Source organism: Somniosus microcephalus, chromosome 31 (genome assembly GCF_052327205.1).
Source record: "Somniosus microcephalus isolate GS21.2 chromosome 31, FLI_Smic_1.0, whole genome shotgun sequence".
NCBI classification, from domain to species: domain Eukaryota; kingdom Metazoa; phylum Chordata; class Chondrichthyes; order Squaliformes; family Somniosidae; genus Somniosus; species Somniosus microcephalus.
Genome location: NC_141017.1, coordinates 25,842,691 through 25,858,525, shown reverse-complemented (window position 1 = coordinate 25,858,525; position 15,835 = coordinate 25,842,691). Strand labels below are relative to the sequence as shown.

At 47.0% G+C, this 15,835-nt stretch overlaps 1 protein-coding gene across 1 annotated transcript in view; it reads right to left on the bottom strand.

Moving 5' to 3' along the window:
• Positions 1-15,835, bottom strand: part of camsap3 (calmodulin regulated spectrin-associated protein family, member 3) — a 253,651-nt gene that overhangs the window by 54,080 nt on the left and 183,736 nt on the right. Inside the window, exons 5-6 of the mRNA XM_085971657.1 lie at positions 8,306-8,444; positions 3,402-3,541 (exon numbers count right to left, since the gene is read on the bottom strand). Of these exons, the coding sequence (XP_085827783.1) occupies positions 3,402-3,541; positions 8,306-8,444 (279 nt within the window). The remainder of the gene's footprint in view (positions 1-3,401; positions 3,542-8,305; positions 8,445-15,835) is intronic.

Sequence of the window (15,835 nt, the reverse complement as noted above, 5' to 3'; positions counted from 1 at the left end):
TTAAAAGGAGGAGGGAGAGAGGTGGAGACGTGAAGAGGTTTGGGGAGGGAATTAGGAATAACTTGTAAAAAAAAAACTTTCATTTCTATAGTGCCTTGCACGACCACCGGACGTCTCAAAGCTCTTTGCAGCCAATGAAGTACTTTTTTGGAAGTGTAGTCACTGTTGTAATGTAGGAAACGCAGCAGCTAATTTGCGCACAGCAAGCTCCCACAAACAGCAATGTGATAATGACCAAGTAATCTGTTTTAGTGATGTTGATTGAGGGATAAATATTGGCCCCAGGACAACTCCCCTGCTCTTCTTCGAAATAGTGCCACGGGATCTTTTACATCCACCCGAGAGAGCAGACGGGGCCTCGGTTTAATGTCTCATCCGAAAGACGGCACCTCCGACAGTGTAGCGCTCCCTCAGCACTGCACTGGGAGTGTCAGCCGAGATTTTGGGGCTCAAGCCCCTGGAGTGGGACTTGAACCCACAACCTTCTGACTCAGAGGCGAGAGTGCTGCCCACTGAGCCACAGCGGACACTTGTCCTACATAATAACCACGATTTCAAAATGAATCCATTGGCTATAAAAGCACTTTGGGATATTCCAGGAGACGATAAACTGCGATATAAAGGCAGTTCATTTTGCGTCAATAATTTGAATAAAGTTTGCAGCTAAATTGCCCGAGAGGCAACCAGTTGATTTAAAACGAAGAAAATTAAGCGAATCATTACAGTGCCAGTCCATTCATTTATCCAGGCAATTGCTAGGAGATTCGTTAGACATCAGGCATGATGCAAATATAGTTCGAAGTTCATCCCAATAGGGATGAATGACTGGAATCTGACTTAGAAGAGCTTGTGGGCTGTGATTAAAGGAATGAGAGAGTAAAAGGGGATGACTTGCTGTTTAAATTACCTCAGTCAGCGTCAATCTGAAAAATAAATTAACAGGTATTGAAATAACTCCTGTTCCCCCGCACAGAATCAGCCATTTTGCATGGCCCCCCGCCCCTCACCTCACTCTCGTAACGTCAGTTATAAGGAGAGGCTGCGTGCATCCCACAGCAAAGAAAAACGGCCACTGGATACGCACTCAGCTAACAGAGAGCTTCCCGAAGTCAGGTTCTCCAGATGGTCTATCTTTTGTTTTTGACACTGGGGGAGAACTTTGAAGAGGAGGTAGACCTTCTTCCCTCTTTAAATTCTTGTTTGGGGCGGATTCCTGTAATAGACACTTCTACAGAAACATAGAAGATAGGAGGAGTAGGCCATTCGGCCCCTCGAGCCTGCTCCGCCATTCAATGTGATCATGGCTGATCATCCAAATTCTGTACCCTGTCCCTGCTTTCTCCCCATATCCCTTGATCCCTTTAGCCTTGAGAAATATATCCAACTCCTTCTTGAATATGTTTAATGAATTGGCCTCTACTGCCTTCTGTGGTAGAGAATTCCACAGGTTCACCACTCTCTGGGTGAAGAAATTCCTCATCTCTGTCCTAAATAGCTTACCCCTTATCCTTAGACTGTGACCCCTGGTTCTGGACTCCCCAACCATCGGGAACATCCTTCCTGCATCTAGTCTGTCCAGTCCTGTCAGAATTTTATAAGTTTCAATGAGATCCCCTCTCATTCTTCTAAACTCCAGCGAGTATAAGCCCAATCGACCCAATCTCTCCTCATACGTCATTCCTGCCATCCCAGGTATCAGCCTGGTGAATCTTCGCTGAACTCCCTCCATGGCAAGAACATCCTTCTTCAGATAAGGCGACCAAAACTGCACACAATACTCAAGGTGTGGTCTCACCAAGGCCCTGTACAACTGCAGCAAGATATCCTTGTTCCTGTACTCAAACCCTCTCGCTACGAAGGCCAACATACCATTTGCCTTCTTAACCACCTGCTGCACCTGCAGTCTTACCTTCGGTGACTGGTGCACAAGGACACCCAGGTCTCGTTGCACTTCCTCTTCTCCCAATCTGCCTACTGTCAACAAGGGCAGACGTCGATGGCAAAGTCCAACACCGCCTTCAGTGTGCCAGTGCAGCTTTTGGTCGCCTGAGGAAGAGTGTGTTTGAAGACCAGGACCTCAAACCCGGCACTAAGCTCATGGTCTACAGAGCAGTAGTGATACCCACCTTCCTGTATGCCTCAGAGGCACCTCAAAGCACTGGAGAGGTACCACCAACGCTGCCCCCGCAAGATCCTGCAAATCCATTGGTAGGATAGGCGCAACGTCAGGGTTCTCGCTCAGGCCAACATCCCCAGCATCGAAGCTTTGACTACGCTCGATCAGCTCCGATGGACAGGTCACACCATCTGCAGAGAGCCCCAGGTGGGCAGAGGAAATGCTTCAAGGACAACCTAAAAGCCTCCTTGAAAAAGTGCAACACCTCCACCGACACCTGGGAATCCCTGGCCCAAGACCACACAAAGTGGAGGCGATGCATCTGGGAAGGCGCCGAAAACCTCGAGTCTCTTTGCCAGGAGCAAGCGGAAGCCAATCGCAAACAGCAGAAGGAGCGCACATCAACCCAAGCACCCCACCCACCCGCCCCTTCAACCACCGTCTGCCCCACCTGTGACAGAGACTGTAGGTCCCGCATTGGACTCATCAGTCACCTGAGAACTCATTTTTAGTGTGGAAGCAAGGCAGTTCCTCGGAACCGAGGATGACTAAAAAGAAGAGACCCCATCATCTACATCATTGACGATCTTCACTAAACGACTGAACGGTACCAACAGGAAGCAAAATCAGTGAATAACTGAAATGGGCCTTACCAATGAATGCAAACATTAAACAATGCACGTACGGAGAAAGACCAACACAGGTCTGGCCAACAAAGAAAAGCACAGTTTCAACAGCTGGCTCGGAATTGGAGCAAGAGCCAGAAGACAAACAGAGACAAATCAAACCGTGTGTGGAACATTGTAGTTCCTGAACGGTGAGGGCCACACGAATGTTATGCCAGTGATGAGAGGACGTGGGGTTAGATTGGTTTTTCGCTGATATAGCTTTCAGGGTAGAGAGAAATTGGAGAACTTCACCTCAGGAGATGAGACGACTGGTGCAGTCTACAGATGCATTTACACTGCAAATGCAGCATCGAGGCAAAGCAGTTTCAGTTACAGTACAGTGGGGCCGAGGCAGATACTGGAGCTTGGGTGAGCTTTTACGCAGTGTTGTACGCCACTACAAGTGATCTATGCGAGAACCTGGCTTGATTGACTAAGTTGACATTTAAGTTTTTTTCAATGTTCTTAATTGAATGCCAGGGGTCAGAGACACTGAATAATATCACTCTTTAATCTCAGGACCAATGGCACCAATTTAACATATATCTATAAACATAGGAACAGGAGTAGGTAATTCAGCCGCGCGAGAGTGTGCAAACGGTGCTTCAATCCATTACCTTTAACACTGGTGGGGTGTACAGCATGTCCTCCAGGCCCAGATGGCAGCAGTTGCCAAGATACCCCTGGGTGAACTCCACAATCAGTTGCAAGTTGTAAAGACTGTCAGCTACAGACATGGTCTCCTTCAAGCAAACATCTAAACAAAGGGTGGGGGAGGCGGAGAAAGAAAGGTCAAGAACATAATCACTACAAACAACACTAAGCCCAAGAGGTACATTTGTAACTGAACTGCGAGACAACTGGATGCCAAGGGGCCCCAGGAGATCGATACTTAAGCAGAGAGCCTCAATTTCCATGTGCTGCTCTCCCCAGTTTTTTTAAAAAAACCTGATGGCACCACTCCAGTTACAAGCCAGGGACCCACAATACTCGTCGATAAGCAACCAGCTCCGTACGCACTTGGGTTCTGGACAGATCCCAGCCAGCAGCTCACAGGATGCAAGAAACTCTGGGTCATCACTGCCGTTGGGACAATGGAGGTTGGCTCGCTGACCTCTGCAAAGGTGGGGGAGCCGTACATTTGCCATCGGCTGCACTCCAACATGCACGTGCTCAAATCCTTGCCCAGTGAAACCTACAGGGCCAAACCCACTTTACTCGATGTATCAATACCAGTTTTAGTTTCCAAAAAAAAAATGCTATACGTGAGTTCATAAGATCTCCAGCACAGAAACAGGCCATTCGGCCCAACTGGTCCGTGCTAGTGTTTATGCTCCATGTGAGCCTCCTCCCGCCCTAACAGCATAACCTTGTATTACTTTCTCCCTCATCTGTTTATCTAGCTTCCCCTTAAATGCATCTATACTATTCGCCTCAACCTCTCCCTGTGGTAGCGAGTTCCACATTCTCACCACTCTCTGGGTAAAGAAGTTTCTCCTGAATTGGATTTCTTGGTGACTATATTCTATTTTTGGCCCCTAGTTTTGGTCTTCCCCCGCAAGGGGAAACATCTTCGCTATGTCTACCCTTTCGTAATTTTAAAGATCTATCGGGTCACCCCTCAGCATTCTCTTTTCTAGAGAAGAGAGCCCCAGCCTGTTCAATTTTTCCCGATCGGTATAACCTCAATGTTCCAGCATCATCCTTGGAAATCTTCTTGCACCTTCTCCAGTGCCTCTATTTCCTTTTTATAATATGGAGACCAGGAACTGCTGTTTGAGCCCTGATATTACCTTTGGGAGATAAAGTGCGAACCCTTAATGCACTGATCTGCAAAATGAGAACTTAAAACTGTGAGAGAGAGAGAGAAATTACAGACAATGTATTAAGCATTCCTAAATTAATTATTTTACAAAGTAATTTTAGGACTCTGATCACTTGTTATTTAAATCTCATCCTTCCACAGCAACAGAATATAAATATTCATCAACCTGTCTCCAGGTTGCAGTGGTACTGGCTTTATGTGCATCATAATGTGAATGGACTGGGAATGAATCGGATAAATCTGTTGGGTAGCACCCGGAAAAATAACCAAAGCAATTGGATCACTAATGCACTAAGTCTTCACAAAGGAGGACACAAATAACCTCCCAGAGATGCCGGGGAACATAGGGTCTGATGAAAGGGTGGAACTGAAAGAAATCAGTATTTGTAGGGAAATGGTGTTAGGAAAATTGATGGGACTGAAGGCCGATAAATCCCCAGGGCCTGATAATCTACATCCCAGGGTACTTAAGGAAGTGGCCCTAGAAATAGTAGATGCATTGCTGGTCATCTTCCAGAACTCGATAGACTCTGGAACGGTACCCATGGATTGGCGGGTAGCTAATGTTACCCCACTATTCAAAAAAGGTGGTAGAGAAAAGGCGGGGAATTATAGACCGGTAAGCTTGACATCGGTAGTGGGGAAAATGCTAGAGTCCATTACAAAAGATGTAATAGCAGAGCACTTGGAAAGCAGTGACTGGATCGGACAAAGTCAACATGGATTTACAAAAGGTAAATCATGCTTGACTAATCTACTGGAATTGTTTGAGGATGTAACTGGTAAAATAGATAAGGGAGAACCAGTGGATGTGGTGTATTTGGACTTTCAGAAGGCTTTCGATAAGGTCCCGCATAAGAGATTAGCGTGCAAAATTAAGGCACATGGGATTGGGGGCAAGGTATTGACTTGGATAGAGAACTGGTTGGCGGACAGAAAGCAAAGAGTTGGAATAAACGGGTCGTTTTCCGAGTGGCAGGCAGTGACTAGTGGGGTACCGCAAGGATCGGTCCTAGGACCCCAGCTGTTCACAATATATATTAATGATCTGGACGAGGGAATTGGATGTAATATCTCCAAATTTGCAGATGACACAAAGCTGGGGGGGAGGGTATGCTGTGAGGAGGATGTCGTGAAACTCCAGCACGATTTGGACAGGTTGGGTGATTGGGCAGAAACATGGCAAATGCACTATAATGTGGATAAATGTGAGGTTATCCACTTTGGTGGCAAAAACAGGAAGGGGGATTATTATTTGAATGGTAATAGCTTGGGAGAAGGGGAAGTGCAAAGAGACCTGGGTGTTCTTGTACACCAGTCGCTGAAGGTAAGCATGCAGTTGCAGCAGGCGGTTAAGAAGGCAAATGGTATGTTGGCCTTCGTAGCAAGAGGGTTCGAGTACAAGAACAAGGATGTCTTGCTGCAGTTGTACAGGGCCTTGGTGAGACCACACCTTGAGTATTGTGTGCAGTTTTGGTCGCCTTACTTGAGGAAGGACGTTCTTGCCATGGAAGGAGTGCAGCGAAGATTCACCAGGCTGATACCTGGGATGGCAGGAATGACGTATGAGGAGAGATTGTGTCGATTGGGCTTATACTCACTGGAGTTTAGAAGCTTGAGAGGGGATCTCATCGAAACCTATAAAATTCTGTCAGGCCTGGACAGACTAGATGCAGGAAGAATGTTTCTGATGGCCGGGGAGTCCAGAACCAGGGGTCATAGTCTAAGGATAAGGGGTAAGCCATTTAGGACTGAAATGAGGAGGAATTTCTTCACCCAGAGAGTGGTGAACCTGTGGAATTCTCTGCCACAGAGGGCGGTGGAGGCCAGTTCATTAAATATATTCAAGAAAGAGTTGGATATATTTCTTAAGGCTAAAGGGATCAAGGGATATGGGGAAAAGGCAGGGACCGGGTACTGAATTTGGATGATCAGCCATGATCTCATTGAATGGCGGAGCAGGCTTGAAGGGCCAAATGGCCTACTCCTGCTCCTATCTTCTATGTATCTATGTATCTATGTATCTCAAGATGAATCTGCCACCTCTACCCAGTCTGGCCTGCACATGACACCATACGATGTGATTGACTCCTAGGCCTTGATTTTAACTGACCCATGGAGTTGGGATTGGAGGAGTGCGGGGGGTTAAAGCTCCGAATTCGGGGCTCCCGACACCATCCCACCCAAAACCCGCCTCCATGTAAGTTTCAAAGGAGGCGGGTACCCGCCCCGCACTGGGACCTGCGGCGGGAAGGGATTCGTGCCAATTAACCGCCTGTTTATAGGCAGTTTTTAGCCTAATCCCTATTTTTAATCTTGAACTGTGGGATTCCCGACAGCTCCAAACCACGCCAAGTTAGAGTCGTCGGGCCGTCGGGTTGAAGGATTTGGAGGGGTCGAGATGTCAGTGTTCAGGTGAGTGATGGGTGCATGAGTGCAAAGGTAAGTGTGTTTGGTGTGTCTAAAGTGTGTAAAGAAGTTTAAATTACCTGTACTTACCTTTACAGCCTTCCTTCCTCTAGGTTTCGGGAGTCCATCATCTAACCGGCACAGAAAGCAGAACGGCTGCGAACTGTCAAAAGTGACAGCCTGCAGCTTTCTGTGCTGGAGAGATTTCTAACTGAGTCTGTGTAGAAGGACTCAGGTTAGAAGTAAGACTGTCAGTGTTGGACAGCTTCAAACAGCTGTGAAACGCTGATATTTCACCCGTCAAAAGATCTTGACAGATGAAATATCAATCTGTGACGTCACCTGTTGCCGGGTGGCCCTTAATTGGCCTGCTGAGCCCACTGGGCGGGCTCAACAAGGTCAATCAAGTTACAATCACGTGGATTGGCTGCATCTCAATGGAGGCGGGACTACAACCCCGAAAGTTGTAGTCCCGCCTCCTTCCCGACTTGAGTGAAAATCACCCCCCTAATGTCCACTGAAATGGCCCAGCACAAAGCTCAAGCTCCTGATGGCCCACAGTCGCCTTCTCAGGGCAGCCGAGAACAGACAATAAATAGGGCCTTGCCAGCGTACTGCAGTCACAGCTCCTCCAGTGGGTTTACACTGAAGCACTCAAAACCTTGTGCTAAGTTACACAGAATGTACAGCACAGAAACAGGCCCTTCCGCCCAACTGGTCTATGCTGGTGTTTATGCTCCACCCGAGCCTCCTCATCTCACCCGATCAGCATATCCCTCTATTCCTTTCTCCCTCATGGACTTCGAGCCTCCCCTTAAATGCATCTACACTATTCGCCTCAACTACTCCCCGTGGTAGCGAGTTCCACATTCTCAGCACGTGTCGTTTTAATTGCCTTTCGTCATTTAATCTCTCCTGCATCCCACCCTATCACAGACCTTCCCTTTTGTTCTTTCCCCCCCCTTTCCCTGCCTCTGTACTCGCTCACAACCGGTTATATCGCCAACTTTTTCCAGTTCTGATGAAAGGTTATTGACCTGAAACCTTAACTCTGGTTCTCTCTCCACAGATGCTGCCCGACCTGCTGAGTATCTTCCGTTTCTATTTCTCACCACTCTCTGGGTAAAGAAGTTTCTCCTGAAGTCCCTATTGGATTTATTAGTCACTATCTTCCGTTTCTGATCCCAAGTTTTGGTCTCCCCACCACCTCCACCAGTGGAAACATCTGCCCTACGCCCAATCAAAGTCCAAGTTGGGAGCTGGACGTAGAACCAGTTCACATCTCACCTTGCAAGCGTAGCCCATCTGGACAGTAGTGGTGGATCAGGGCTGCGACCGCACATCCGTTGGCCAGGTCCTTCAGCTGCATTACCGTGGGGAAGCAGGGGGTTTGTTTGGTCAGCACCTTGTCCTTCCTGTAACGAATCTGGTCACAAGGAAAACAGAAATCTCAGGTTTGGAAACAGAGCCGCTGAAAGGGGTGGGGGGTTGCGGTCAAAGGGAACGCTACAGATAACAAGGATTGAAATAGCCACTAGTATGGTTTAACTTCAGAAATAAGCAAGAGAAATGGATGAAAATAAGAATATACAGATGGACTGGAGCCAAAGCCAAGGGCCTGGGTCCCCAACAGTAACTTTAGTCACACTATTCTTCAGATTTAATTGGCCACGTCACGTATACTGTGCTAATGGATCTGCTCACTGGGCGAGCGGTGCCCCAAAGGCACTGGAAGCCAGGATCACCATCTTCGTGAAGTTTAACTTCCTTCTTCAAACTCTCCCAACGCAGTCAACGACATTGGGAACTGGTGTGGGACAATGAACCGCATCGTTCAAATGATTAGCTATTCCGAACAGTCAAAAAAAAAACCTTCCTGTTTTTGAGTGCAAAAGCTAAACTGAACCGCTTTACGTAGTCCCGATCCCGATGAGAACTGTGGCAGCTGAAATGGAACCAGCTGTACAACTCAAGCCTTTTGCTGTAGGTTTCATAATATTAAGCAGCACACTTGAGGAAATCCCTCGACTATATAACTTATGGGAACCTCCAAGAAAAAACAGTGGAACCCTGTTAGTGAAAAGAATCCCATAACCAGAAAATCACCTCCTTAATCCGACTGGGAGACAATCTACTAAGTAAAGACGCCTCAACGCAACGCATACTTCTTGACATGAATCAACTGAGTGGCCTGCGGGTGGCGCTGTCCAGGGAGAGTATAAATACTCGGGCACGGGCCCAGCTTGCGCAGGACATTCTTAACAGGAACTAGTGAAGGACACAACTAGACCTCCATGTTGTAAAACAGTTGATTAAAGCTTTGTTTAACGCTTAGACCAAGTGCCTAATAGTTTTCTTATGTCACCTCCGAACAGGTTAGAAGTTTTAACTGCACTGATTTTAACCTGTTGGCGAGAGTAATTCTCTCCACTTCTACTGCCGTAGTCAGGCAGCCTCGGAAGGGTCAAAGCTCAAGGTTGAGGGTTTACTAACTGAATGGCGCTGAAGCACAAGCACAACGTTCTTTCACTTCAGCAGGTCATAGGACGCAATGTCCTGGCAAAAGAAGCACGGGGGAGGCAGAAGGCCTTCTGATTACATTCACGGAGCTTCCCGAACAGTTGCCTGGTTGGCACTTGATAAGACTCTGCTGCAAGCAACGTCACTGGGCTTGGGTCAAGCCGGGACCTTTTTATTCAACTTCAAATAAAAGAGTCCCTGTGGACCTAAATATGGAATGAGAAAGCATACATTTCATACTGTGATTTTTCTGCAGTGTATAGGATACCTCCTTCAGCAAGCTCCTCAAAAAATCCTTGATGCATTTACAGGGTAACTGGATAAACACATGGAGGGAGAAAGGAATGGAGGGATATGGTTATAGGGCGAGATGAAACAGGGCGAGAGGAGACTCATGTGGAGCATAAACACCCAGCATGGACCTGTTGGGCCAAAGGATCGGTTTCTGTGCTGTAAATACTGTGTCAAAATGATGCAGTGTATTCGTGCACTGGAATTCCAATCATGTCAATATTGAGCAGCTAGGCTCCAATTTTATTCTGGGTCATTGTAATCTGCTACAGATATCTTCACGAACTAAATGTCTTTTAAAAGTAGCTTAACGTTTGCCACCGAGCATTACATGGTACGAAGGGTGGAGATTGGCACAAGATTTGGAAGAGAGCCATCCCCATAGTCCGGAGGTAAATGCCTCTGCCTCCAAGGAAGTGCCCCAGGTTGGGCAGTCTGGTCGGAGTTAGCTGACCTCAGCGGTTCGGGAATAGGAACGGTTCAATTAAATTAACAGGAGCAGGAGTAGGCCGTACCGGGTCCTCGAGCCTGTTCCGCCATTCAATAAGATCATGGCTGATCTTCAATTAATTGTGCGACACCGGTCTAGACCTTCAAGGATCCATTTTAAAATCTACTGCGGTTATATCATGTGCCAGGCCAATGTGAACCTCTTGGTCCCGAGGAGAAAATAAATCTTAAGGACTTGGGCAAAATAATTTCCCAATCCAACTGGAATAATACAACAACAACTTGCATTTATATAGTGCCTTTAACGTAGTAAAATATCCCATGGTGCTTCACAGGAGCGACTACCAATATTGGATACCGAGCCACATAAGGATAAATTAGGACAGGTGACCAAAAGCTTGGTCAAAGAGGTCGGTTTTAAGGAGAGTCTTAAAGGAGGAGAGAGAGAGGCGGAGAGGTTTAGGGAGGGAATGCCAGAGCTTAGGGCTTAGGCAGCTGAAGACACGGCCGTCAATGGGGGAAAAGATTAAAATCGGGGGGCGCACGCAAGATGCCAGAATTGGAGGAGCGCAGAGATCTCGGAGGGTCGTAGGGCTGGAGGAGGCTAGAGATAGGGAGGGGGGGGCGAGGCCAAGGAGGGATCTGAAAATAAGGATGAGAATTTTTTTAAAAAACCGAGGCGTTTTGTGATTTAAACTCACTGCACTCTCACTGTGTGGAAACAGGTGCTGCTCCCTTTTAACCTTCCTGTTAATTGCACCTGGGAAACTTAGCACTTTGAGTGATCACAGGATCGGAGCCAAGCCATGGACTCTGTAGGGCAAGACTTGGAGAACCCAAGAACGTTACGCCACTGGACTATCTACATCCTGATAATTCTGCAGCCCCATTTCCTACATATACATGTGTGAAAGGGTCCTATACAAAATGTTTTTGGACAGTATCAACCCAGTATCTACTGGGTGAATGTCCGTGGAACAGCTTAGTCAATGGAAATATCAAGAAAGGGGTCCGAAGGCAAGCTTGGAGAGTCAAGGCATGCTTTTTTTTAATTTTTTTAAAATTTGTTCATGGGATGTGGGCGTCACTGGTAAGGCCAACATTTATTGCCCATCCCTAGTTGCCCTCGAGAAGGTGGTGGTGAGCCGCCTTCTTGAACCGCTGCAGTCCGTGTGGTGAAGGTGCTCCCACAGTGCGGTTAGGGAGGGAGTTCCAGGATTTTGACCCAGTGACAATGAAGCATCGGCCGATATACTTCTAAGTCAGGATGGTGTGTGACTTGGAGGTGGTGGGGTTTCCATGCTGCCCTTGTCCTTCTAGGTGGAAGAGGTCACGGGATTGGGAGGTGCTGCCGAAGAAGCCTTGGCGAGTTGCTGCAGTGCATCTTGTAGATGGTACACAGGTGGTGGAGGGAGTGAATGTTTAAGGTGGTGGATGGGGCAGAGTAGAGAAACTTCTCTCTGGGCTGTGCATGCCAGTGTAGACAGGCGACAGGCACAGTCCAATCAACCAGGGGGTCAAATTAGCGATTGAAAACAAAATGAAAACTGAGCCTCTCAGTCTGCAGGCAGGCACGGGTGGCGCCGAGAGACTATGATACAATTCCTTTAAACAGAAGTTGCTCTTCAACCTCTGACGGGGACCTCACTGCAAGATACCAGAACACCAGCAAGTTGAACATGGTTATTAGTTGACTCCCATCATCAAGGAGCTTCCACTGTGTCAGAATTTCACTCACAAGGGAACCAGTTGTCAAAGCGAATTCTCAACGTTTAAGTTGCCACAGGCAAACTTTTCGGTAAAATAACAGGTTCCTGGAGAACCTTTCATTTCACTAAGAAAGAAGAGGGGATGAGGGGTGGGTGCTAAAAAAAGATACCCATTGACGTTTAACGTTAAAAATGAGTCACTAATGCGTCAGGGGAAAGACTGCAGGGTTATGGGGACAGAGCAGGGGGAGTGGGACTAATTGGAGAGCTCTTTCAAAGAGCCGGTACAGGCACGAGGGGCCGAGTGGCCTCTTTCTGTGCTGTACGATTCTACAATGTCAGGAATTTGCTTTAATTGTCATCAGAAGCCAGTTGTCAGCTATCCTTGAAGAGCCAATCTCACCAGTAGGGCCCCCCTTTTAAAAATAAACCCGTCAACAAATATGATAGCGGGCTCAAACATACTTCTGCTTACATTTTAGTTGCTTCACGTCTCTATATCATTTTTAAAGAAACATTAAGGGAGGGGACCAACTTTGGTGAGAGGAACCACAAGGCTGATTCCTAGCAGAAGGTTGGGCTAGGAGCACAGGCTTGGGGGAAGTGAGAAAAAATGCAAGAACATAAATAGGAGCAGGAGTCGGCCATTCGGCCCCGCTCTGCCATTCAATAAGATCATGGCTGATCTTCTACCTCAACTCCACCTTCCTGCACTATCCCCATATCCCTTGATTCCCTTAGCATCCAAAAATCTATCGACCTCCGTCTTAAATATTCTCAACGACTGAGCCTCCACAGCCCTCTGGGGTAGAGAATTCCAAAGATTCACCACCCTCTGAGTGAAGAAATTTCTCCTCATCTCAGTCCTAAATGGCCGACCCCTTATCCTGAGACTGTGACCCCCTGGTTCTAGACTCCCGAGAAAGGGCCTCAAAAGAGATGACGATGATAGCAAACGGAGCAGGGATGAATCTGGATTATTATATTTTGAGCTAAACCACACAACAATGGGACAAGGGCACAGATTCAAACTGGTGAAAGGTAAATTTAGGACCAACGTGCTCAGCATCACCAACCCGTGCAACGGACTTGTGGGTAGCGTAGAAGGCCTGGAATCAGTTGAGAGCATTGGGCGCTGCCTTGGTGGGCGGGAACTGCACGTTCTTTTGAATGAAGGCGCTAGGATGGGTCAAACAGCTTCCCTCATCTGCAAAGAGATCTTTTAGAAAGGGCAGTCGGCCATAGCGTGGGAGCTGAACACGTGCACCTAATTAAATGAGGATTCTGCTCCTCAAGCTACCAACCTCAGCAACACCTTTGAACCAGCACCTGATTAAAGAAAAATTGAGAGAGAGAGAAATACTTGAACAAGATGAGAAAGGTAAGACGACATCAATTATTTGCAATCAGTTAAAAATAAAACAAGTCTAAATCAAAATCGACAATCCACTTTAACTGAACCGGCTTACATAGATTCAGAGGGGAAATAAATATTTGAGGTCAAAACCATTTAAAAGTTGCATGGAGAAAGGGAAGGGGAAGAGAGATTCCTCCGCTAAGTTCAATACCAGTTGGCTGGCTGTTTCAAACCTTGCACAGTTCAACATTTTTTACACGCGTTAATTCAGGAATACATAAAAAGTTCATTGAAAAGGTTAGTCGTTCGCAAGACAAAGGTTACCGCATTCCAAATACGTTAAAAAAGAACTCTCATTCCAACTCCTGGTGTAATGGACTGAATGGTGCATGCACCGAGATGGAAAAAGGACACACATGGTCATTCGGCAAGCCAGAAAAAAATACTGCACAGTGCACGGAAACATAAAAATCGAAAAAAAGATTCTTACACGACGTGAAAAAGTAAAAAAGATGTCATCCCATGTTCGACTGCGTTATTCCCTTTTAATATACAGTTAAAAGAGCCCAACACCTTAACCTGACATTAGGAATTTATAATTTAGTTTGAAAGAATGTCAAGATAATTGCGGAATTTTCTGCCTTGTGCCACTTCACTTGATCCATCATATTTGAAGTGTCCAATTAAAATGGTTGACTTTATTGACAACAGCTGCCGGGGTCAATGCAGCGAGTCTCTGGGGCCTCGGAGTTTGTCAGGCCTATTTAGGTGTGGGGCGGAAAGGAAAATAAACCTCCTAAACTGCTCACGTCATGCAGTTTTCCATTCCAGCACCTGCAAGAATCGCGCACTCCCAGGGTAGATAAAACATGGACAGGAGAGAAAGACTTGCATTTCTATAGCGTCTTTCACCACCTCAGGATGTCCCAAAGCGCTTTACAGCCAACAAAGTACTTTTTGAAGTGTAGTCACTGTTGTAATGCAGGAAACGCGGCAGCCAATTTGCACACAGCAAGGTCCCACAAACAGCAATGTGATAACTGACCAGATAAATCTGCTGTCGTGATGCTGTGTGAGGGATAAATACTAGCTAGGACACCGGGGATAACTCCCCCTGCTCTTCTTCGAAATAGTGCCATGGGATCTTTTACATCCACCCGAGAGAGCAGACGGGGCCTTGGTTTAACATCTCATCTGAAAGACGGCACCTCAGACAGTGCGGCGCTCCCTCAGCACCGCACTGGGAGCATCAGCCTGGATTCTGTGCTCAAGTCTCTGGAGTGGGACTTGAACCCACAAAGACAGAGTGAAATTCCTTCTGTTCTGCCTCAGCCTCCCTGTTGTAGGAGTGGCCAAGATTTTGAGTTTGTGGGCCGCAGTGCACACCCACGGAGTTGAAGGAGCTACATATGAAGGCCCAATAAGTTACACATATCTGAAATTGCTGATACCAGCAGATCTTGATGTTCTGATTTCGGATTTATGGAAAGAGGCAACAGCACCAAGAGCAGCTGTGTCCAAACCGCCAAAATTTAAACAATCAGACAGACTTGCATTTATATAGCACCTTTCACGACCACCGGACGTCTCAAAGCGCTTTACAGCCAATTAAGTACTTTTTTTTTTTGGAGTGTAGTCACTGTTCTAATGTGGGAAACACGGTAGCCAATTTGCGCACAGCAAGCTCCCACAAACAGCAATGTGATAATAAAAAAAAAAACAGATGATCTGGTCATTATTTTGATTGAGGGATAAATATTGGCCTAGGACACCGGGGATAACTCCCCTGCTCTTCTTCGAAATAGTGTCATGGGACCAGAGAGCAGACGGGGCCTCGATTCAACATCGCAGCCGCAAGGCGGCACCTCCGACAGTGCAGCACTCCCTCAGCACTGCACTGGAGTGTCAGCCAAGATTTTATGCTCAAGTCCCTGGAGTGGGACTTGAACCCAGAACCTTCTGACTTCAGAGGCGAGTGTGCCACCCACTTGAGCCACAGCTGACACCGGCAAACAGAGCAAACTAGCAAACACAAAAACCTCTAAATACCAATATGATTTGAGGGACCATTTACCACGGGTCGGGTGGTTGGGGAGTGGGGGAAGTTGGGGGTTATAGCTTACCCTATTGCATCGGTAGAATATTTGGGATTCGCCACATCAGCCATCCTGGCCAGGTTTTCTGTGCATTACTGCTGATTATGTTGAACGAGCAGTTTTGTGCCATGGACTGGTGCCCACTCAGAATGGATTTGATCTGGCACAATTTAGATTGCACTTAGAATGCACAACAAGCACCGAGAAAAGGGACTTTTAAACATTGGTCTGGCCCCAGAGGTGAAAGATTTGTATTCGAATCCACTAAACCAATCGAGCCTTGGCAATTAGCCTACAGGGCTACGGACCAAGAGCTGGAAAGTGGGATTAGGCTGGGTAGCTCTTCTTCGACCAGCGCAGACACGATGAGCTGAATGGTCTCCTTCTGGGCCAT